The sequence below is a fragment of the Perca fluviatilis genome, chromosome 11, assembly GCF_010015445.1.
Source record: "Perca fluviatilis chromosome 11, GENO_Pfluv_1.0, whole genome shotgun sequence".
NCBI classification, from domain to species: Eukaryota; Metazoa; Chordata; class Actinopteri; order Perciformes; family Percidae; genus Perca; species Perca fluviatilis.
In genome coordinates, this window is record NC_053122.1 from 36,679,266 (window position 1) to 36,703,954 (window position 24,689).

Sequence of the window (24,689 nt, forward strand, 5' to 3'; positions counted from 1 at the left end):
GAGACTTCAGATACAGTATTAGGGGACCACTAAGGCCTATATAAAAGAGACTTCAGATACAGTATTAGGGGACCACTAAGGTCTATATAAAAGAGACTTCAGATACAGTATTAGGGGACCACTAAGGTCTATATAAAAGAGACTTCAGATACAGCATTAGGGGACCAGTAAGGTCTATATAAAAGAGACTTCAGATACAGTATTAGGGGACCACTAAGGCCTATATAAAAGAGACTTCAGATACAGTATTAGGGGACCACTAAGGCCTATATAAAAGAGACTTCAGATACAGTATTAGGGGACCACTAAGGTCTATATAAAAGAGACTTCAGATACAGTATTAGGGGACCACTAAGGTCTATATAAAAGAGACTTCAGATACAGTATTAGGGGACCACTAAGGTCTATATAAAAGAGACTTCAGATACAGTATTAGGGGACCACTAAGGTCTATATAAAAGAGACTTCAGATACAGTATTAGGGGAACACTAAGGTCTATATAAAAGAGACTTCAGATACAGTATTAGGGGACCACTAAGGTCTATATAAAAAAGACTTCAGATACAGTATTAGGGGACCACTAAGGTCTATATAAAAGCATCCAAAGAGCACCATGTCATGGGACCTTAATGTATCGGTTTAGGCACCGGCACTGTTTAAAAAGTATTGTTTTAGCACGGGTATAGGAAAAAACCCAAAGGACACCCACCCCTAGTGTCCCGTGGTGACTGCTTCCTGACTCTGAGCTTCATGAGGTCACTCGAGGCTCTAACTCACCGCAGGCTGTCGACGGCGCTTTCCCTGCTTTGCTTTGTCTACTGCTTTCTACTGCTGAATGTAATTGCTCTGGAGTTGCGCAATTGCCTTGGGTGGTGCCACTGTTTCAAGGCCTTTTTGTGTTTACTCGCAGTGTGTTTGTGCACAGTTTGCTTTTCTTCTCTGTTACTATTCTCCATTTAAGTTACCTCATACCAGACCGAACGAGACGCCACGCCGTAACGTCCTTTCAGTCAGTGGCGAAGATGTAAGTTTGAGGTCTTCTCAATCAGGTCTGCAACGTATTTTAAATGAGGACAGACTTGAGTTAGACATAAAAAATACAGGTCTGGAAACTAACATTTAAAATAGCAATTTCTTGTTACAAAGTTGGAAAGCCATTGAGTATCTATGATGAAATCTTATCCGGAAAAACAGCCTGACCGTTTTCCACGCACACAACTCTTTCATACAACCTCCTTTCTTCCTGTTTCGATCAGGCTCTGTCACACTCCTGACTGGTTTCACTGCTCACTCTTCTACCTATACTCTACTTCCATCCCAAACCATATCTGATATAGAAATGACCGTTAAGAAATGAACAAAAGCAAGGCACCAAATCTGTTTTTGTAGCTACATTTCTCCCAGAAGAGAAAGTGAAATCCACTCACTCAATAACTTTGAAAGCATACTGCATTTGTTACAGTATGAGTCTTAAAGGATGGACTGCATTATTAAACCTTTTGCCTCAATAAGAATTAAGCCAAAAATGATGATGGTTTTCCTTTGCAGACAAATTGTGACATGTAAGGTGTATGGATCAAATGTTGTACCTGATGGCAATGTTGTCCAAATCCTAAATGAATTAAAAAGTGACAGACTATAAGATAATACCGGTGTCTCACACGCGAAGGAAAGCGCTAAATTGAGGGTGTTGCCAAAGGGAAATATTAAGAAACATTTCCTACTTGCGTTATGTAATGCATGCCATTTGGTACCCCATCAGTAGCATGTGAAGCACTGCAGTGGCACTTTGCACCAGTGAAACTAAAGCCTGAATGGACGAGGAAGTAGAAAAGAGCTAGATGCTCTCTTTGTTTTTGTGTGCCTGTTTTTACATGTGCAAACTTGCACCTTTGTGTATCAGTCTAACCCATGCACTCAAAGTGTGTGTTTGTGTGTTTATGTGTGTGTGTGTGTGTGTGTGCTTTGTGTGTGTTTAGTGTTTGCGTGGTCCAGTTCCCTGCAGGTATGCAGCAGAGCAGGTTCATCTGTATCAAACAGAAAAAGGGGAGGAGAGAGGAGGGGAACACGTGGAGTCCCTCCTCCTCCTCGGTCACTGGCTAATCCCTTTTTTCAGACTTCACAAACTTTGTTGTCAGGCTGCCACCTAAAGGACGCTGATGACAAACAAACAGAGAAAGGTTGTTGTTTTTTTAAGCTGTAGTCCACTTACAATCTGTTTGGATTTGGAGTGATTAAATTAGTTTGGTATCAGCTGAAGAAGACCAAACACTTGAATAAATACACAGCTTTAGGTTTTAGGAATGCATGTTGTCATTAGGGCTGCACGATATGAGGAAAAAATGCGATATTACGTGTGATAAATAAACAGATATTAAAGTAAACTCAGTTCTGCTGCTTTCAGTATTCTGCTAAAACACAAACTGAAATGAAAGGACATCATTTCCAGCATTCTTTTATTGAAGAAATTGAACATTGAATTGAACATAAAAGGCACCACTAAAAAAAAAAGGATGACTGTGCATTTTAAAATGCTGTACTCTACTGATATTTCCTTTCAACATACGCCAAAAATTTCCTTCCTGATGTGTTGCGGCCTTTCGCGATGTCTTTAATGCGCCAGTTTGATCACGATGATGATTAGCCGTAGCTGCATATATATTTTTTTAAAGTTCTAATGTTCCCCATTGCGTGTTTGAATGTGAACAAGTCTACATAAGTCAGTTATAAACATGATAATACATGTAGGCCTATTTATTAACTCCGGTATTGCCAGGGGTATTCCTGAAATGATTTCTTGATAAATCAACTGACCATTAAAGTCCTTTTTTTTTGTAATAGCAACTACAAAACATTGGTAAAGAGCTTTGCTGCATTTCTCTGTCTCTAATCATTGTTATTTGAGTATCTTCCTGTTTTTTTTAACTTACCGGTCAGACAAAATAAGCAATCCGAAAACCAGAAGTTGGACCAAATGTCCCAACGCCACCGAAAAGAGCCACTGAAACCACAACTGAAAACTGTGACGGGATCCAGCTTTGCTTTTAGAAAAAGCAACCCAGCAGTTTTCCTCCCAACGTTCTGTGAATCAGGACAACAGCTTTGCATACCACGAACACAGTGTTCAATCTCACACCACGCTAGTCTAAATATAGACTGTGATGCCAAAGCATCTGCAGCCATTTCCATCTAGTTTGAGCTGTGATGCGATCAGTGCCCGTAGCCTCGGTCTTCTCCCATTTCTCTCTCTATCTCCTCTTCTTTCTGGCTCTGATGTGGTTTATCTCCAGCTGAAGGCCACTGGACCCGTTGATTATTATTCCACTGCGGAGCTGCAGGCGGCACAGATAAGACTAGGCAGATCTCCTATCTGGAACTGGCAGAGTGCCTTCCTATTCTCTACTCATTTACTCCTGCTCTGGCCTGAAACGGGAAATTAGGAGTATGCTGGGCTGCAATCAGAAGTGTTTATTGGCTGCTGCGGTGTAGTGTCCCCTCAGACTCGTCGCTTCTTACTGCAGGCTGTACAGTAGGGGTTGGGGTTGGGGTTGCAGCTGACTTCTGCTGCGTTTGAGGCTTACCGGTTCAGTTTGAGGTCTTCAACAAATGAATCAAATTGCACTACATTTAAATATCTTGCCAAATTAATTAACTTCTCGTCTACTCTACAAAATGCCAGAAAAGTGTCAGAAATGCCTCTCAAAGAGCCCCAAATGATTTATTCAAATAGCTTGAGTAGGTCGACAAACAGTCCAAAACTAAAAAATAATAAAAAAGCAAACAGAAAAGGAGCAAATCCTCAAATTTAAGGAGCTGAAACCAGAAAACATGAAACATATTTGCTTGATAAACGACTTAAACAATTAATTAATTAATTATCAAAATGGTTGCCACTTCATTTTCTGTCAGCGTTTGTCGACCCCGAAACACTTGACAATTTAGTGTTTCAACATTGTTTCTGAGAGGTCCTGTCTTATTTTATTGTTGTTTTTTTTATTTTTATTTTTTTTAGGCTTTTCCGCTTTTAATTTGACAGGACAGTTAGAGAGGGAAAAAAAAAAAAAAAAAAAAAAAAAAAAAAAAAAAAAAATCGTCACAGGTCGGATTCAAACCCTGGACCTCTGCGTCGAGGCATAAAGCTCTAATTAGACGTGCGCCTGCTCTACCCACTGGTCCAACCCGGCCACCCTGTCTTCTTTTCTAGTGAATGGAGCAATGTAGCAAATTCAGAATGCCTTGTCATTGCAATTTGGGAAGAAAATGCCCCACCATGGTGGCTGAATTCTTTAACATGAAACAGGTTTAAACCGATGAATGTAGCAGGTTTCTGTGAAGATTAATCTTAAACTTTCAGGCCACATAAGCAGCCCACGCAACATCATTTTAAGCCCAGTGATTGGATGTTTTCTTACCCAGATGCTCCTTGAAGGTTGTATTGGACTTAACATTTTTGCATTCATACGCACTTGTACTTTGGGCTTTTTATCAAAGTACCCAATATTTTTTTATTCAATTGCTCATCTTCCAAAATGCAGCAGAGAGCGTCTTTTGTTGCTATAACAACAGCTACTGCTACAACATCCTAGAGTGCTATGTGGAGTGGTGCAAGATCAAGCAAAGCCGTCAAGCGATCTATAGAATGAACAGAGAGAGGGTGTCGCTACTCTGCTCGTCATTGTCCAGCTGTCAAAAAAGTGCTTGACGCCCCCCCCAGAAAAAACAAACGTCGGCGGTGGCGTTTAAAAAAAAAAAAGCGCTAAGGACTTTTTTGAAAACACTGTTTACTCCATAGGATTACAATGTCAAACAGACACTGGCAGCTTAAAAAAAAAAAAAGACGTCAAGTGTGAACATTGCCAAAAAGATCAAGACTTTTACTTTGGAAGCACTGGACGCCCAAAGTAAGTGCTGCCACTTCTCAACTCTAAAGTACAAGGTAAGACTTTTGAACACCTGGACTAAAGCACAGTGTGCTTTCAAAAAGAGCAGCTCCCTCGGTGTTAGAGGCCAGCCTCTTAATGTTCCGCCGGGGCTCAGTGGTTCTGCAGCTCAGTATTGATTAGGTGGTCAGTCTGTTCACAGCAGATGTCCAGCAACAGCTGCTCAGGAATATAACGCTGCTATGATGGAGTTAAGAAGACACCCTGTGCATTTGTAATGAGCCAACCTGGCAGTGCAGCCTGTAGTTACGGTATTTGACATAGCCAGCCATGCTGCTGCCATTTGAAGACCTAACTGCAGTTTTACTGGTTGTTACACTCAGGCTTTGCATGAAGCTCCTACTGAGAGGGTTTCACAACCTTGTGGCCTGTAAAACCATCTCAAAACCAATGATATAAACATTTCCTCAGTCTGACAATGAAGCCACTTCTCCATTTAAGTCTACCCAGCTGTGTCTGGAAACTTTTCTGTCCTAACTTTTCCCTTGAATGAAAGTGGTCCGCTGAAAGAGAACAGATTGCCTAATGTTACTGTACGTCTGAGCAGCCAAGAATAAAATGGATTTTCTTCTTGCGTTCATCAAATCCAATTCAATTTTCAATTCAATTTTATTTATAGTGTCAAATCACAACAGGATTTTTTTTTTTTTTTCAGGACACTTTACAGATAGAGTAGGTCTAGACCACACTCTAGAAATTACAAAGACCCAACAGTTTCCCACGAGCCAGCATTTGGTGCGACAGTGGCAACGAAAAACTTCCTTTTAGGCAGAATCCTCGGACAGATCCTGACCGTCGGTGGGCGGCCATCTCCCGCCGCCGGCTGGGACACAGAGACACTGATACAGGTGTACAGATATAGGGAAATAAAATTTATAATAATAATTATAGCAGTTGGTATGATGAACAGTGGAGATTATAGTAACACTAAAGATAATAGAACTATGACTAGCAGTGCAGGGCGTAGAGCAGGACCACGGTCCAGGTGCCACCCCAATCCAAGGTAAACTCCGGGAATAAGCTCCAATAAGCTCCAAGCTCTAAGGGTGTTTTCACACCTGAAAGGTTCATGTTTTTGTTACATTGTAACATTTGATCCGGTAAGTTTTGGTTTCACACTGCAGTTATGCAAGCGCACTAAAGATCTCTACGTGACAAAACTACGTCCTGCCGTCATCACGTACGTGAGCTGCGTCTCCAGATACTGAGAACTGATTGGTCTGTAGACGGGCTTCCCCGTCCTCTCGTCTCCTCTCTCTGGGTCGGAGGTTTTTCAACTGACTGCTGCTCCCCCTACTGACTGCTGCCTCCCCTACTGACTGTTACTCCCTACTGACTGCCCCCTACTGACTGCTGCTCCCCTACTGACTGCTGCTCTCCCTACTGACTGCTGCTCTCCTCACTGACTGCGCTTCCCTGACTGCTGCTCCCACCTACTGACTGCTGCTCTCCTACTGACTGCTGCTCTCCTACTGACTGCTGCTCTCTACTGACTCCTGCTCTCCCTACTGACTGCGCTCCCCCTACTGACTCCTGCTCTCCCCTACTGACTGCTGCTCCCCCTACTGACTGCTGCTCCCCCCACTGACTGCTGCTCCCCCTACTGACTCCTGCTCCCCCTACTGACTGCTGCTCTCTCCTACTGACTGCTACTCTCTCCTACTGACTCCTGCTCTCTCCTACTGACTGCTGCTCTCTCCTACTGACTGCTGCTCCCCCCTACTGACTCCTGCTCTCCCCTACTGACTGCTGCTCCCCCCTACTGACTGCTGCTCTCCCCTACTGACTGCTGCTCCCCCCTACTGACTCCTGCTCCCCCCTACTGACTGCTGCTCTCTCCTACTGACTGCTACTCTCTCCTACTGACTCCTGCTCTCTCCTACTGACTGCTGCTCTCTCCTACTGACTGCTGCTCCCCCTACTGACTGCTGCTCTCTCCTACTGACTGCTGCTCTCCCCTACTGACTGCTGCTCCCCCCTACTGACTCCTGCTCCCCCTACTGACTGCTGCCTCCCCACTGACCCCTGCTCCCCCACTGACTGCTGCTCTCTCCTACTGACTGCTACTCTCCTACTGACTCCTGCTCTCTCCTACTGACTGCTGCTCTCCTACTGACTCCTGCTCTCCTACTGACTGCTGCTTCTCCTACTGACTGCTGCCCCCCTACTGACTCCTGCTCTCCCCTACTGACTGCTGCTCTCCCCTACTGACTGCTGCTCTCCCCTACTGACTGCTGCTCCCCCTACTGACTCCTGCTCCCCCACTGACTGCTCGCTCTCCTACTGACTGCTACTCTCCTACTGACTCCTGCTCTCTCCTACTGACTGCTGCTCTCTCCTACTGACTGCTGCTCCCCCCTACTGACTGCTGCTCTCCCCTACTGACTGCTGCTCCCCCCTACTGACTCCTGCTCCCCCCTACTGACTGCTGCTCTCTCCTACTGACTGCTACTCTCTCCTACTGACTCCTGCTCTCTCCTACTGACTGCTGCTCTCTCCTACTGACTGCTGCTCCCCCCTACTGACTGCTGCTCTCTCCTACTGACTGCTGCTCTCCCCTACTGACTGCTGCTCTCCCCTGCTGACCGCGGCTCTTTTTGTTTGGTTGTGATGTTGAGAAGCAACACGGGAACTTTCTTTCTGCATCATTTATTCAGAGACAAACTGAAACCTTCACTGTACATTTACAACCACTTAACAAGTAAACTGCTGATGTATTCTCAGCTCTGATAGCCGACAGCTGTCTGCTCTGAGCGCATTCACCGTCACACACTCTCTCATGTAGCCTACACACTAAGCTCCGAGCTATTTCTTAAAGGAGCTTCCCTGGTCTTGTAACACGAGGAGAGCCTGCCAGAGCTTCTTGTATTTGGTCCGATAGTCTGAACCATCCCAAAAATGCTTTTACACTATAAACAAACCGGAGCATGGTTCAGTTTGATCCGGACCGAGACCACCTCTTTTTGACGGACCAAAATTTTGTCTTTTGATCCGGTCCGGGGGAGGTTTCACACCTGCAATTTTGGTTCGGATCAAACTGAAAAGTCCTAAAGTCCGGACCAAACGAGGTAGCTGTGAAAACGCCCTAAGTTAGTAACTACTACTGGGACATGGATGCACACAGATGGAAAGAGAGAGGAGAGAGGAGCTCAGTGTGTCAAAGGAAGTGTTTCCCCCCCCCCCGGCAAAATCCACATGATGCTGTGACGGTACAGTGTACACTGTACACTGTACACTGTGAGGTACAGTGGTAAAAATATTTCCTGTGCACCGTAGCTCTGCTGGAAACACCACCTCTTTCAAATGTTAGCGGACTGTTTGTGGAGCTTCCTACCACTTAAGTGAAGTTTAATTTCAGAACAGCCTTTAGAGGAAAATGTGGTTTTTGCCACGGAAGTGTGATGCGACCTAACTGGCTTTTTTAACGGTTGATTGACTACCAGGACTTCCCCTTTGACAGATCCATGCGCTACGTCACATGTTCCCCCTTAGCATTATACAGGAAGACCACAGACCAGTGTCAACACTGAGCGCAAATCCAAATATCTAGCAGCAACGATGGCACTGATCCGTCTGAGGAGAAGCTTTTGTCGAGCAATCTCAATACACGAAGAGGATGATGTGTTTACTAGTTGCTCATCGCCAGAGGTAATATTTGATGCATTTTGGATTTACTGAGCATAACTTAACTCTTGAGCTGCACCTTGCGTCACAGTCTACTGTTTTGCACAATGGCATTGCAGAGCGTTTCTGGTGAAAGCAGTCTTATTTTGGAAGACCACGTTGACGGTAGAACTTGCAAAGAAAGTTTCCCTGTTTTGTCTTGACTTTCTGTCAAATGCCGGCTTCTCAAGTCTTTTCGGGTGGAAGAAACTATGGTAAATGATGTGATACGTAGTATGCGTAAAGGGTTTTTCCTGACTCAGAACGAGCCACGCACATACTGGTCCACGTACAGTAAAGGTAATGAGTCTGTGTTCCTTTATTTAACAGAAATCTACGCATTTACAAAAATGTCTATCATGCTTGACTAAATGAAACCCCAATTAACAAAACTGGTTACAATTTGTATAATATTACTGTTAACATCACCGGGAGAGTCCAGCACAGCCTGGCGCTAAAACTTCCATAAGCGCTCCTATTTACGCTTATGTCCTGCTTGTTCAATGGCCGTTTGGTAAATTGCTATTAAACACATTTGGAAAGGATTTTAATTGCTATTTTCTTATTCTCAATTTATTTTGGCACTGGTAATTTTTATTTGGTGCTGGCTGAAACCTCTTTGGGGGGTGCCAAAAATCCCTCTATGCCAGAAAAACCCTGTTAAAATACAGTATATGCACCGTCCACCTTTATTTTTGTTGTGCGGTGCCACTGTATTGAGCAGCACACTGCTCAGTCTTCATCTAGTTCACTGAATATTGGATTCTCGGGGGTTACCTCCAGCTGTGTACTCGGGGCCCTGCAAATTTCATCCCTATTGATCCCTGTGCAATAAAAGCATCACAGAGCCAGTGTTGGGAGGCCACGGGCCACTGTCATTATTTATGGCTCGGTCGCTCTGCAGCCTAGCAGGGTCTTTGTAATCCTCTTTCCTGCTCACTGATTAATTATTTTCTCTGATCAGCAAACGTTTAGTGTCTCCTGTGTTAATTAAGTCTGATTGCCTTTTGTCTTTACTGAGTGTTAAAACAAAGCATTGTACTTGGTCACTGTGAGGGAGACCTTTTGTTAAGAGCCCAAGCTGGATTCAGCAGAATTCACACCTCGTTTAAACAAGGACCGCTTTTCAATAGTTTCAGCAGACGATATTGGGTCTATGCAAATCTACTCAGAATGAGTAGAATGTCTTCTCAGCTGTTGTTATTCTGTTGCATCCTGTAACCTTGTATAAAACCCTGACCAGAAAACTCATTCTGGTCAGAGAGAATCCTCCAGCTTCTTGTGAACGTCTGTCTCCACTGAAACTCATCTGAACCAGCCACTGAATTGGACCTGAGAGAACTTTTTTCTTCCACGCTGTACTTCAGCTCTGGAAATGTTGCTCTTTGACTGGATACTGGAACGAACTGTAAGGTTTGCTATCAATCTTCACTGAAAGCATTCATTTTTATCAAAAAAAGTTATGCCAATCATTCAAGATGATATTGTTTATTTAATCGAGCAGTCAATTGACAAAGCAAAAACGTGTAAACATTCAATGGTTCTAGCTTCTCATGTATTATGACATGTTGCTTTGTCTTTTATTATAGTAAACTGAATATCTTTTCGTTTTGGACCATAAGCAATTTAAAGGCATCACCGTGGGCTTCAGGAAATTGTGGCAGTTTTTTTACACACCAGTCAATTAATCAAGACAATATTTAGCAGATAATGAAAATAATGACCATTTATCAGTATCAAGAGAACTGTGGGGATTTTTATCTTCTTTTTTTTTTCGGGGGGAAGAAGAAGACTCCTGTTCCTGAAATTTTGATTTTGAATACGTGTGGTCCTCCATGTTTCTACGATACCCATTAGCAGCATCAGCAGCTACTGTGAGTTTATCCCGTGACAGAGAAAACGTGAAAGGCGGAGCAGTATGTCCCTTACAGGCTAACGTATTTCAAGATGGAGCATGAATATGGAGCGTTTACCCCAGTTCATGCAAACGCTAATGTAAAATTTCAAGCCAAAAGGAATACTTGGAATTGATGGTGGAGGTAAATATTCATGAAAAAGGACAAGTTGGTGAACGGGCAACACAGATTTAGAGAATGAACAACTAAACACGTTACACACTGGACCTTTTTAAGCTGGGTCTTTTTTTTTTTTCTTTCAAATTTACTGTTCATCATAACCAGTAGTCATTTACATAGCTACAATTGTAACACCCCAAAATTAGTTTTTACCCATATTTACCCATATCATTGAATATCTTTGAGTTTCTCTCCGTAGATCTTGACAGTTTTGTCTGTTGGCAGATGTAAGAATGAGTCTGGACAAACAGTCCTAGCAATGTGTCTTGATGGTCAGTTTTACTTCCTTGTTTCTACCTGACTATAGTCACTGCCACTCTCAGTTATAAACCAACAGCAGTTCCTTCCCCTCTCCTTCATTCAGGGCTCTGCTCTGTGGTCATTAATGGCTATGTCAGCTTTAACTACAGACATTTGACATTTCAGCCACTTCCTTTATGCCCCAATGCCACTCAATGTTGAGCACAAACACTGCAAAGATGAAGTGATTGACTCCACGCGGCGCTCAGTAGGGACATGGCATTTCCAGTGTGGAGGTGGGGGTGTTTGATGTGTTTTAAGGCCTTTTAGTGTCTGCCAGCTTGCTGTGCAGCTGTTGAATTATACTCTGAAAGCTGTGAATTTCTACATCACAATCTGTCGAGGAACTTTTCCCTGAGTTTATTACAGACTTAAATCCACTCTAAATTACTCACAGTTCCATCTTTCTCGGTTTTTCTCTTTTCCCCATCAGACGGTATCTTCGTCAGGCCATGGCCGGCCCGAGTCTCCTGTTTACACCAACCTCCAGGAGTTGAAGATTACCACGAGTAACCTGCCCCCTTTTCCCTCCGGCTCCCCGCTCCACGTGCTGGGCGACTGGGAGACCTACAAGGACCCGACAGGCAGGCACTTCTACTACAACCGCAGCACCCAGGAGAGGACCTGGAAGCCACCCCGGGCCAGGGACGGCAGCTCTGGGAGCTCCAGAGGAGAGAGCCACAGCGCAGGAGAGAACTCCGAGGTACGTGTGCGTGTACGGAGGCTCCGATGAAACCCACACATACCTACACACATTATAGGAGAATACAAGTTCACATGATGCATCACCTACTGGGTCGAAAAAGCAAACTTTTTGAAAGTGGACAGCCCTAAGCCGCCTACACATTATAGGAGTCAAAACCACTTTTGGCTCAGATTTGCCCGCTTTACACTGCGCTCAAAGTTCAAATTATTTCAACTTTGACCTAGTTGCTGCTGACCTTTCGAAAGCGCAACCAGTGAGATAACCGCACGTCGTTACCTAGGGAAATAGCTTCCTTGTAGCGCTGGACGATTTTGGCTAAAATCATAATCGCGATTAATCGAAGAAGTTACCTTGATTACGATTATTGAACGATTATTTAAAAAAATATATATTTTCTTATAGGCTACTGTAAATATGTTCAAATATGTTATTTTTTTCTAATGAAAGAGTACATAATCCTATCTTTGTGATTCTAAAATAAGGAAACACACAGATAGCAATTAATGTTTATTTATTAAATATTTCAAACAACTGAACTTAAATCTTCAACTGTAGATTTTACAATGAAATAAAAATAAAAAAGTAAATTAAGTTTTAATGTAAACTGGCGGAGTCACGTGACTACACACGCGGCGGCCATAATATGTTTTAAGGGGAAAGTACATTAACACACAGTGGGCGGCACGGAAATATTAATACGATTAAAAGACCGAAATAATCGACTTGGTAAAATTACGTCGGTTATAGGCTCTGAATTTCGGTTTCGATTATTTTTCGATTAATCATCCAGCCCTACTTCCTTGCCACCCTTGATGACGAATACCTGCGCTGCGGTCTGCACTGCGCCCTGCACTGCGCCCTACCTATTGGTGCGCGGACAGCATATCGCTTATCATGTGTAGCTCTGTGTCATAGCAGTGTTGGCAGTGTGTGCAGATGAACGGCGTGTGGCTTCCCTCTCTGGCTGCGGCGCACGGAGCTCCCAGCTGAGCAGAGCAGCAGAGGGCTGCTGCCCTGAGCTCTGTGCACCGGCGCCACGGAAAGGAAGCCAAACACCGTTTAACTATACACACTGGCCACACAAAGATGACACAGAGCTGGATTCAAATCTGCAAAGTATCCCTTTAAAGGTGCGACGACATGCTGTCATCAAAGTGAGGGGGGGCTTTATGTAATGATACAGGTCGGTCGTTGGTACAAGAGATCATAAGAAAGCTACCGAAATGAAACCGTTGCTTATACAGGTACCACACATGACAGTGGAGGATGTAGGAATTTCAGAAATGTGGAGAGTTTGCAAAGCTCTTGGGGCCCTCGTCATTTCAGACTGGTTATTCACTACAGAAAGCAGGTGTGACGGTGCTCTTAATTGGGTGACCCAGATCTTCTCTCCTATCTGAACGTATTAGACAAGGTTCATAACAGACATTGCCTTCTGAACACCTCTTCTGACAGAGTTATAACATTGGCCCTTGACCTCTATTCTAAAGTATAATTACATTTTTAGATGTCATTCATTCAGAATCCTACTTTAACTTAATAAAGTATAATTAAGTAATTATAAAGTATTACCCCTAAACTAAGTGACAATGTGCAAAATGAGAAAAGTCAAACTGGTTCTCACCAGAATACAACTTGTCACATGCAGCTTTTTGCATAATAGAACTTATTACAGTTTTGATTTATTCGATTTTTGTAATCGACGCTCACATAAACGCACACACTTTGTGTAATGTCACATTAAACCGAATCCTTTGGGAGTCACCTCTGGTTTTGAGTCGGTTGCATTAATGGCTGTACCACAATGCCTCCTACAGGCAAAAAGCAGTCACTGTTACTTAATTATTATTATTTATATATATATATATATATATTTTTTTTTGTTACTTAATTATTCTGTGTCAGCCACCTTCTGATTCACACCACATTCCCCAAAATTAAGCATGAGCAGTAGTGATTTTTAGCTCTCTGATGGGCCTCCTGGTTCTCTGTACTGTAATAAAGTGGTGTTGGGCAGTTTCTGATGATTTATTACTTCTGGCTGCATGCCTGTCTCCCCGTAACTCCATGGTGAAAGATGCCCTCTCTTCTCTCTCTCTCTCTCCCCCTCTCTGCTCTAATGGTAGACCACTCCTCTTTCACTCTTGCCGTCTTTCCTTCCCTTCCTCTCGCTCTCCATTGGTGGACTCCAGCCTCTGTCGTCGGAGGACGCCTGCTTCAGTACCTACTCTAGCCAGTCAGACAGTCAGTACGGCTCGCCGCCGCGGGGTTGGTCGGAGGAGATGGACGAGCACGGCCACACGCTGTACATCAGCGACTATACTAATGAGAAGGTACCGGCTGCACAGGGCTGATCTGCTGTCTCTCTACCGTGGGGATTTCTGGGATTGCATGTGGGAGTAGATTTTTGGTGGATTTCTGGTCAATTTCCTCCTTATCCGATGCAGCATGAGAATGATTGCCACTACTCAAGAAAGGATGAAAATGAAAGTTTTCTGCCATTTCCCTCATAACGCACTTCAAGCCATTTACTCATCCATCCATCATCCAGAAATACTTGTAATCACACGTGCAGATAAAAAGGGAAGACTTAAAAAGTGCAGGGTTTTCCACAGCACTACGATCTCTTGCAACATTTTTATATGATAAAGAACACTAACATTTAGGTGTGTCTGTTGGTCAGTCGGTTTTATGTTATTACACAACTACTTGGGTAATGTCAGGACTCATACTAATGGGTTTTGTGTTCCTCCTGTTTGTCCGTGTGTTCACCACCAGTGGTTGAAACACGCCGATGAGCAGGGCCGACCGTATTACTACAGTGCAGATGGTTCCAGGTCCGAATGGGAGCTGCCAAAGGTGAGACTGTTTAACAATCCTTCCAGTTATGCAGTTGGACACGTCTATCCCCGTGAATCCGGTACACATATTCAGTTATAACTTAGATTAAAAAAAAAAACACTGATAATAAATGATTATTATATTCAGGTAAAAACCCTCTGTGTTATATTTTTGCATGGGGTAGAATAAAAGTATACTGATACCGAACGACTCCCTGTCCCCTCCCTCCAGTACAACCACTCCCCTCCCCAGCCGTCTGGGGACGCTCTGAAGAGTCGCAGCCTGGACAGGAAGCACGTGGAGCCCATCGTCCTGACCAAGTGGAGACACAGCGTCTACGTCCAAGACCCTAACGACAAGGTCTGACACCCTAATCTGTAAAACTACAGGCTACTTTAAATACCTTATTTCACGGCTGGAAAAAACCATCTCCAGTGAAAATGTCCAGAGAACAGCAAATGTTATAAACCATTTCTTTTAACACCTGCCAGTTGTGCTTATGTAGGGACTGTACAGCATGAGTGTGGTCTATATGGAGCTGGTTCCAGATGTGTTCACTGGTGAGATGTATCATTACCAGAGTTTCAGTTGTAGACTGGTTGCTTTGCAGCGGCTGTTAAAAACCAGGCGTTTCCGCGCAGGCTCGGCGCGCCTACACCCGTACAAACACCAAGTCAGTAGCCCGCCGCACCGACCAATCAGGGGCTCGTCCCTTAATCCAAGCAGACAAATCGGCTTGCATGATAATAATCACACAGCGGGAGTAATAATTACATCAGCATTCTTCATGTCAAATTTGTTTTTTGCCTGAGTTGATTATTCATTTGAATCATTGCACCTAGACACCGAGCACTCAATCACGAATTTGATGATCTATTTGAGGGTTAATCCACAATGATACAGAAATGATTTGTCTGAAGTAGTTTACAGTAGCAGTACATGGGCACTGTGATAAATACCTGCCTCCACATCTAATTAATAATCCATCCGGGCCTCCGGGACATCACACAGGTACTTATGGAAGCCCTGAGATGCAGGTGAGAAAACATTTTCTGGTGATCCATTTTCTAAGTCTGACCCAGATTTGTGTTCTCTCCTGTGTTTATGACTTAAGAACAGGTGGGGAAAAAAGGCTTTGTTTTGCCAAGATAATCTTTCTAAGTACCTTAAAAAATAGTTTTGGTGATCAATTTTATTTTTTTTTGTCAGAATCAAGTGTTGCTAATTTCAGCCACAAGAGGCTGAAGTGCACCACTGCCCCACGTTTTATTGCCGAATTTAAAATCCATTTCTAGCCAAAAGAAAGACGTGACTGTAATGTTACATACCATTCTAAAGTTAGTGGGGCACTTCAGCCCCTAAATGAGTAATACAACAACAAATGCTTAAAAAATGATCCCGACAACAACAAAAATCTACGGAGCCCCGGGGGTGACAAGGAAGGAAGGAAGGAAGGAAGGAAGGAAGGAAAGGAAGGAAGAAGAAGGTCGAGAGATCTCGAACTTTATTTGCGAGATCTCGCAACTCCAACAACGCATATGAGAACCGTGGATGTATGAAGAGAACTGGATACAACGTTTGGGGCGAAGCCCCGTTCGTTCCGGTGAGAGTGCTCGAATCTTCCGCGTTGACTGGCCCATGACGTCACGATGGACCCGCACACTAGCAACAGTTTGTGTTGTCGTAGCAACCGATAGCAATATGCGCGTTCATGAGCTTCTCTCTCGTGCCTCTTACAAGTATAGTTCGTTCTCGTAATACATCCATGGTACACGTGGCGAACTCACAAACTCGCCGTTTCATTGACTGTTAAAATATTCGCTAACGTTAAACATTGTGTTTTTGTTGTTCCTGATCGTTTACATGCTTATCTAAATAAACGCTAGATGCTAGCTAGCTACTAAGGTTAGCCTTTTTTTTTTACCATGTCACCTCCGGTGCTCCGTAAAAATCACCTGCCAAAAGATTTAAATTTATTTTTTTTTTACATTTTTCTGATGTTATAAAAACAAAAATAATTTAGAGCAGACTTAGAAACTAAATTACCAGATTTTTTTTCCCCGTACTTGCCTCTCAGGGCTTCCGTAGGTACTCCACTTATTTTGCAGAACTATGATCTAACTGCTAATTTCACTCCGTCACACTCAGCTGTCTGTCTTCTTAACCTCTCATCTTCTTCTCATTAACCTTCTGTTGTCAGCCTATGTGACAGTGTGTTTTCAATCCCTGTCTCCTCACTAGGATGCACCACTGGGCCCCAAGCCCCCCTCCCCCGACTCTGACTCCTGCCCTTCGTCTCCCAAGCCCCCCGCCTCTGTTAGTACTCGCCCACCACCAGGCTCTGTCCTGCTGCAGCGGTTTAGCTTGCTCTCTGATTGTAGCCAGTCACCATACACTGTAGAAAAGGCAGCTTATTGCAGGGTTTCTACACAGGTATGGGGAATCTGGAAATAAGTAAAGAAAAGGATGTGTGTGTGTGTGTGTGTGTGTGTGTATACAATTACCTTTGTCATCTCACATATTCATATATTTGGTACAGTAACGGTGTCTATTTTAAGTGTTATACAGCAGTAAGCTTTTTTTGAAGAAACAATCGGACATTCAAAAATTCAACCTGGAACAACGTAAAAAATCACGCTCTCTGCTCTTGCAACGTTTCGGTCCCTCCGGACCTTCGAAACGTTAGTTTTCTGTAAATAAACGGTGACGCTATAGCTAGAGCAGAGTGCAGGATTTTTTTTTTCCTTTGTTTCAAGAAATAAAGGTACAGTAAGAGAGTCAATTTGAACTTGAGCCTGTGTAGAATCCCCGTTAACGAGCAGTGCTGATGGGCAATGTTGCCGAGGAATTGCTTGGACTGGACTTAAGCATAAGTTGTTGGGTTTGTTACTGGGTGCGTTTTATTGTTTGTGTCGCCCCAAAAATTGGCCTGCGAGTCAAGATCTGAATCAAAAACATCGGCAGCTAAATGCTGCACAAATATTTTTTCTAAGAATCTATGGTTTTACCTTCAGGTATTTCTAATTTATTTAAATCTGATGTCTCGGTGCACTTTCTGGTAGGGCTGGGCTATATATCGATATCATATCGATATCGTGATATGAGATTAGATATCGTCTCATATTTTGGATATCGTAATATGGTGATATGACATAAGTGTTGTCTTTTCCTGGTTTTAAAGGCTGCATTACAGTAAAGTGATGTACTTTTCTGAACTTACCAGACTGTTGTAGCTGTTCAGTTATTTGCCTTTTCCCCACTTAGACATTATGTCCACATTACTGATGATTATTTATCAAAAATCAGGATGAAGGTATTTTGTTAAAGCACCAATTATCAACCCTAGAATATCGCCGCAATATCGATATCGAGGTATTTGGTCAAAAATATGGTGATATCTGATTTTCTATCGCCCAGCCCTACTTTCTGGTGTTTAGTCACTTGCCTTTCTTGAGTGGGACCGTCTTTCCTTTATGCTGAAGGCAGTGACTTCTGGTGGCGGGGTATTTACTGGTGGTGTTTTACAATGGAGGGACTCATAGTGATTGAGTAGTGTATAAGCTGCTTCTGTAGAGTGTGTCCTAATGTCTTTTTTTTTTTTTTTGTCTCTCCAGCCGTCTGAAAAGTGCGGCGTTCTGAATGTGACAAAGATCACCGAGCACGGCAAGAAAGTACGGTGAGTAGCCCGGACTAAAACTAGAATCAGAGTGGGCATTCTACTGTATGTATGTACATGCAGTACGTTTTAAAGGTTTCCTGGGAAGATTTGGACCTGTAGTAGCCCTATGGAGCAAATGTATGAGCAGATTCCGGTTTTGTTTTTATAAGAATAAAACCATTATCGCTAAGCATTATGTCAACATTGTTCCATGATTGTGAAAAATCTTTATTTTCACATTTTCTGGAGCGATAAAAGTAATTTGGTTCCTGTTGAACAGCTCCACTGCTTTTGAAAATTGGGTACACCTCAGTTTCAGTGCCAATAACAAATGGTGCTTTTTACAATACCTCCTTTGAGGAACATAAAAAATGTTTTTGTACTGTTGTAAAAATTGTAATGCTGAATAGTGGGAAGGGCCTCTGCGGCTTCACTTTGTGTACTTACACAGTTTGTGAACTCTTCTGCAGGAAGAACTGGACTTCTTCCTGGACAGTGCTCCAAGGATCCACGCTGCTATTTGCCAAAGGCCAAGGAGGCGGGACCAGCTGGGTTAGTGACAGAGCCCCTTTTACCTTCTCCATACCAACACAGCAAGATCCTGCCTAGACAAAATAGTCACTGTTCATTCACACAGTGAGATGCCTATATTTTTAAAATTTATGCTGCAGGGGTTCAGTTTTTCTGCCCGCTGTGCTTTGCCTATACAGTGCCTAAAGTTGACCCCACATTGGTCTGTCAGGTCACTGGGTGGGAGTTGGGGTTGAATTTTTCTCTTTCTAGATGTTTCCTTTTCTGTCTCTTTCCATGCCTCCACCTCTCTACCTTTGGCTTCCCCCCATCTTCCTTGTCTCCATCTCCCTTCCATCCCTCCATGCAGCCATACTACCACAGGGACTCCTTCCCTGAATTACTCCTCTCACTGTTGAGTAACTGGAGGCCGTCTGCTAGGAAACGTCCTGCCGTCTCTTATGGCTGCTCTGGGCTGGTCAGAGCCTCCTCTGTATGTGCTTCCTCCTTCCTTGGTGTGCTTCTCTCTCCTCCTCTGCATGCCACCTCCCTCCTGTCTGTCACGACCCCCAACCCTCTGTGTGTCATTAGTCACTGGCATGGGCCAAAAATGACGATACCGATACTATCGTATCACACTTATTGTTAAAACCGAGCTGAAGAGCTGTACTGGAAAGGTGTAGCTCAAATTTTAGTTGGAAGTTAAAAAGTTGATCGGAAAGGGGAATCCAAACTTTGAATCTTAATCTGTACATTGTCAAAGCAGCATAATTGTTCTCATCTACACAGATTGTTGCATGGTTGAACACTGCAGTCCTACAGTATATGAACAGGCCCTGCTGTGTGTTCATCTGCCCTCCTTTGACCCGTTTCCTCTCTCCGTCCAGTTCGGAGGCCCTCAGTCCAAACCAGAGTTCACCGTGGATCTGCGCGGCGGCTCGGTGGAATGGGCTTCCAAGGACAAGTCCAGCAAGAAGCACGTTGTAGAGGTGGGAGATATATCTGGCTTGTTTTCAATCTGTATTTGTGTTTTTCAAAGAAATAATTGAAAAAAGCACAAATAAAAAATCCTTCAGGTACAGTTTCAAACATATTACTCTGTTGCAACACCCCTATATCCACGACGTCCACTTCCGGGATTGCTCCAGTGCTGCAGGAAATTCCGCCGGAAGCATGTCTTTTCGCCGATGTCCGTTTCCTTCCACTTTCTTTGTGAGGACTATGGTTAACTGCTCCTCAGATCTCTGCAGGGTAAATCCAGACAGCTAGCTAGACTATCTGTCCAATCTGAGTTTTCTCTTGCACGACTAAAACTACTTTTGAATGTACACGTTCCACCAAAACAAGTTCCTATTTAGGCTATTTTGCAGAGGCACCGTGGCTCCGTCCGGCGCTTAGCACCGCCCAGGGCGATTGTGATTGGTTTATAAAGAAATGCCAATAAACCAGAGCACGTTTTTCTCCCATCCAGGAATGCTGTGTGGACTAGCCAGACCCTCCTCCGCAGCGCTGTGGAGGAAGGTCTGGCAATGCGAGACTACAACACCTTTCCAACGTTTTAAAGAGCCCCTATTATGCTTCTTTGGATTTTTCCTGTTTGTGAGTGTGTTATATAGTTGTTTATGTACGTAATAGATGTATGATTTACAAAATCACATTACACTCCAAATGGAGCTCTCTCTCCCACGGACAGCACTTTTTCCACACTGCCTGAAACGCCTCGCCCCCAATTCCTCCATTAGTGATGTCACTGATTAAGAAAGCCAGCCCTATTTTTCATACGTGCTGCCCATAGGTGCTGCCTGAGCAAGCACAGCCCACCCAGCGGCTTGTTTGAATTTAGTTGACCAATCACGACAGAGCAGGCCAGCTGACCAATCAGACTGGGCTATTCAGGAAGGCGGGCCAAGATCTCAGACAGACTGTTTCAGGTGGAGGCACTGCAGCAATGGGCAGTATGAGAAACAAAAGTTTTTTTTAAAAAGCAAAGCATGTAAACCTATTCTATGAGACCCCCAAGAGTACAAATATGAAGCTGAAAAGGAGTATAATAGGGGCTCTTTAAGGTGTTTAATTTCCAAAACACTCCATATTAAAGATGCTTCTGATTCTTCTTCTATTGATTCCTTTGTGTCTCTGTCCTGGCTGCAGGTGAAGACTCGGCAGGGCACAGAGCTGCTGATCCAGTCAGACAAAGACGACGTTGTCAGCGACTGGTACAGAGCGCTGCAGGACACCATCAGCACCCATGTGAGCACCCTACACCTTCATCCTGTCCCAAAACCTCTTCCTCTGTCAGTGGGCCAGATTGGACCAAAAGTATCCCAATCACAGCCTAGAATATACAGTGGTGGTCATAAGTTTATGATCCCATGGTAAAGTTGACTAAAAAGAGGAATACAAAAAAATCATCTTTTGGAAATTGATCTTAATGCCTTAATTAAAACAAATTGGAAAAATCCAACCTTTAAGGACACCAATTTTCTTTGTGAATGAATAATGTATCGTAAATAAGTAAATGTTCTTCCTTAAAATACAAGGGGCATAAGTCAGTACACCCCTATGTTAAATTCCCGTAGAGGCAGGCAGACTTTTATTTTTAAAGACCAGTTATTTCATGGATCCAGGATACTATGCATCCTGATAAAGTTCCCTTGGCCTTTGGAATTAAAATACCCCCCACACACACACACACACACACACACACACACACACACACACACACACACACACACACACATCATCACATACCCTTCATCATACCTAGAGATTGCCATGGGGTACTTTCCATTAAAATCATCTCTCAATGCAAATCAAATCAGCTATTAGGCTAACTCAGTGGTTCTCAACCTTTTTTGTGTCAGCGCCCCCCTATCCATTATCCAGGTCCCTAACGCCCCCCATCAAATATTATGTAGGCTAATTGCCCCGGATATTAATGATTACGCCCTAATAAAGGCCTATTATTGTTGTTACTATTGTTATTAAAAATAATCAATAAATAAAATCATTGAATGACAAACAACACATGTATTAGTTTCCCAGGTATCAAAAAAGCCATGTGAATAGAAATATTTACAGTTTTTTTTTTTTTTATGCAATTTGACATTCAAATTAAATAACAGCAGCCAATCAGAACTACTAGATATGTAACATTCAAACTATAATTAGGCATTATCAAAAGGCCTGCTGCATGGTGTGAACCTCAGCACCTTTATAAGATGACTATAATTTGAATGTCCTTTTTTGGTTGTGAAGTGACCTTGGGTGTCATGAAAGGCGCTTTAAATAAAATGTATTATTATTATTATTATTATTATTACAAACACTAACAGTAGCCAATCAGAAACAGCTAGCAATTTAAAATTCAAATCTATTTTTCATTCAAATTGTTCCAACGGAAAACAAGCTTGCACTTATCAAGGGGTAAAAGCAGGATTACACGCCCATACACACACACCCCCCCACCACACACACACACACACACACACACACACACACACAGAAACAAGGTTTTCATTTTGGTGATGACAAACGACTTGAAGAACGACACCTACTGCCGAATGGAAATAAGTTTACAACCTTTGAAAGTTAGTGAGAGCCCTTTGTTGATGCTTAGAAGAGTATAGGCCTAAGTTAGAAGAGTCTAGGTTAGAAGAGTCTAGGTTTGAAAGTCTAGGTTTGCTATCGCCTGTCTTGCGAGTAAATAGCAGAAAAAAACGTTTGGAGAAGCGCAACCCCACATCGCGCTGCGTTTTGAGGAGGTGGAGTCCCGTACAGTAAACAGTGACATCTCTTCCTCTATCAGCTTCCAGAAGAAAGTTTTAAAACAGCAAACACAAGCCCTGAATTGCCCGGGAGTTTGGGGGACAGCTAAATGTTTGCCAAACAACAAAGCACAGTCGATATCTCTCGCTCGTTAAAATAAAAAAATCTCTCGCTCGTCTCTTTTCTCTTTTTCTTCGTGAAATTAAGCTGCCTTCAGGTACAGTAGGAAACGTTGGGTTCTATAAAAGATCTGACCAAAAACTGTTACTGTGAAATATAAAGTCTACTTGTGCTACATTGGGGGGATTAAAGAATACATCAGGACGTTGCACCACCCTGCGGCGATTGCTATTTTTTCTGAACGCAGCTTCAGCGTGAAATACGGGAGCTCATTTAAAGACGATGCTCTGACGTCCCGTTTCCGTGAAGGCAGCACGGAGTTGCGCCGAACAATGATCCACCGTCTCGTCCAGTTGCAGTGCCGTGAACTGGCAGGTTTTTAATGTTGCAGAAAACTGTTTTTGCAAGTAGTTTAAGCGTAAACATGTATTGTTATTGTGAATCTTTGGTTTAAACTAGCTTTCAAACAAAACGCCCCCAAGGACACCTCAACCGCCCTTTCCAAAAATATTGCTTCCAACGCCCCCCATCATCTTCTAAGGCCCGTAATACACCGTTGAGAAACACTGGGCTAACTGAAATAAAACCATGCCATCTCAGATGCATAGTATCCTGGATCCAACATATCAGTCATGCATAATTCCTAAAATAAGTACACACTATAAAATAATGAATGAATTTAGTGATCTGAACATTTGAAATGTGGCATTTGAGTGTTTTAGTTACAATGTTGTTGTTTGGTAAATCACAAATGTATTGGTCCTCTTTATAAAGCTAGGCATTGGGGGTTTCTACCCAAAATGTGTGTGCTGGTCAGGGGGTACTTGGATAGAAACCTATTGAGATTGTGCCAGGTTGTTCAGAGGGGAAACCGAGGGGACTTTGTCACAGCTAACTTCTGTCACTGTCAGCGTGTTCACTTTTAAATGAAAGTACATATTTGAAATCAGATGTCCTTAATCTCTGCTGCATCTCCAACTGAACACCAGCTGTTCATTTGAACCACTGTGGGCAAACTGAGAAAACAAACAGTAGCGTGATGAATACAGTACAAATCCTGAAGGTGTTTGAAGTGTAATGAATCAATGGTTATGTGTGGGTTTTTTTTTTCAAAAGACCCTACTAAATATTTATAGAAAGACACTTAACTCACTATGAACATTAAGACTGAATTGAAGCAGAAATACAATTTGAAAAACTGTAAAATAATGAGAATTATTTGACAAATAACTAGTTGAGTCAACACAACAGTTCAAGTTTGTAGTTGTCTGCCCTGAGAGTCCAAAGGTTCAGCAGATAGGTTTTTACAACGTGTGTGTGTGTGTGTGTGTGTGTGTGTGTGTGGTGTGTGTGTGTGTCTGTGTCTGTGTCTGTGTGTGTGTGTGTGTGTGTGTGTGTGTGTGTGTGTGTGTTAGGCCTGGGAGTCTGATGAGGCCATTGAAGAGGACCTGCCGGAGTCGCCCGGTGCGGAGAAACACGACAAGGAGAAAGACCACAGAGACTCAAAGAAAGGTCGAGGTCTGTGTGCTGTCTAATGGTGTAGAACAAACGTTTGCTGTATTTAGAAAGTATAGGACTATATAAACCTGTCGGTAAAACTGATAATTAATCATCAAAAGTCAGAGAAGTGATGGTGGAATTAATTGGAAGAAAGCAAATATGATGGCAGGACAGTAGGGCTGCACCATATGAGGAAAATATCGAATTGTGATTGTTTTTGACTAATATTGTGATATGATTCACCATATTGTAGGGAATTGTCATTTTTGTATCATTATTCTCATTTTCATTCAAAAAAAAAAAAAATATATATATATATATATATATATATTTTTTTTTTTTGGTAAATCACCAGAGGCCTCACGATACGATATCATCCCGATACTTATGCCACGATACGATATTATTGCGATTTTAAACATATTGCAATATTTTGCGATATATTGCAATGTATTACCTTTTTTCCAACTTCAGATTTTCCCCAATTTCAAATGATGTCCCGAAAAGGACAATTTTGTCAACATCTGTTTTATCTAAAAAGATACATTTCAATATTTGGTCATCTCACTTCAATTTTATTGCTGCAAAATGGGATCGTCAAGCAGAC

General features: G+C 42.9%; 1 protein-coding gene across 14 annotated transcripts in view; it reads left to right on the forward strand.

The window, feature by feature from the left end:
• LOC120568504 (rho GTPase-activating protein 12-like) overlaps positions 1-24,689 on the forward strand; it is an 86,736-nt gene that overhangs the window by 55,189 nt on the left and 6,858 nt on the right. For 2 of the 14 annotated variants that reach the window (XM_039816062.1, XM_039816063.1), the window contains exons 3-13: positions 11,413-11,682; positions 13,812-14,018; positions 14,464-14,544; positions 14,758-14,886; positions 15,137-15,199; positions 16,768-16,842; positions 18,141-18,202; positions 18,655-18,736; positions 19,582-19,683; positions 20,846-20,944; positions 23,998-24,100. In XM_039816062.1, coding sequence (XP_039671996.1) covers positions 11,413-11,682; positions 13,812-14,018; positions 14,464-14,544; positions 14,758-14,886; positions 15,137-15,199; positions 16,768-16,842; positions 18,141-18,202; positions 18,655-18,736; positions 19,582-19,683; positions 20,846-20,944; positions 23,998-24,100 — 1,273 coding nt within the window. Of the gene's footprint in view, positions 1-8,440; positions 8,590-11,412; positions 11,683-13,811; positions 14,019-14,463; positions 14,545-14,757; positions 14,887-15,136; positions 15,200-16,767; positions 16,843-18,140; positions 18,203-18,654; positions 18,737-19,581; positions 19,684-20,845; positions 20,945-23,997; positions 24,101-24,689 lie in introns of those variants that run through there. The other 12 variants (XM_039816077.1, XM_039816064.1, XM_039816066.1 and 9 more) reach the window with 12 other exon arrangements.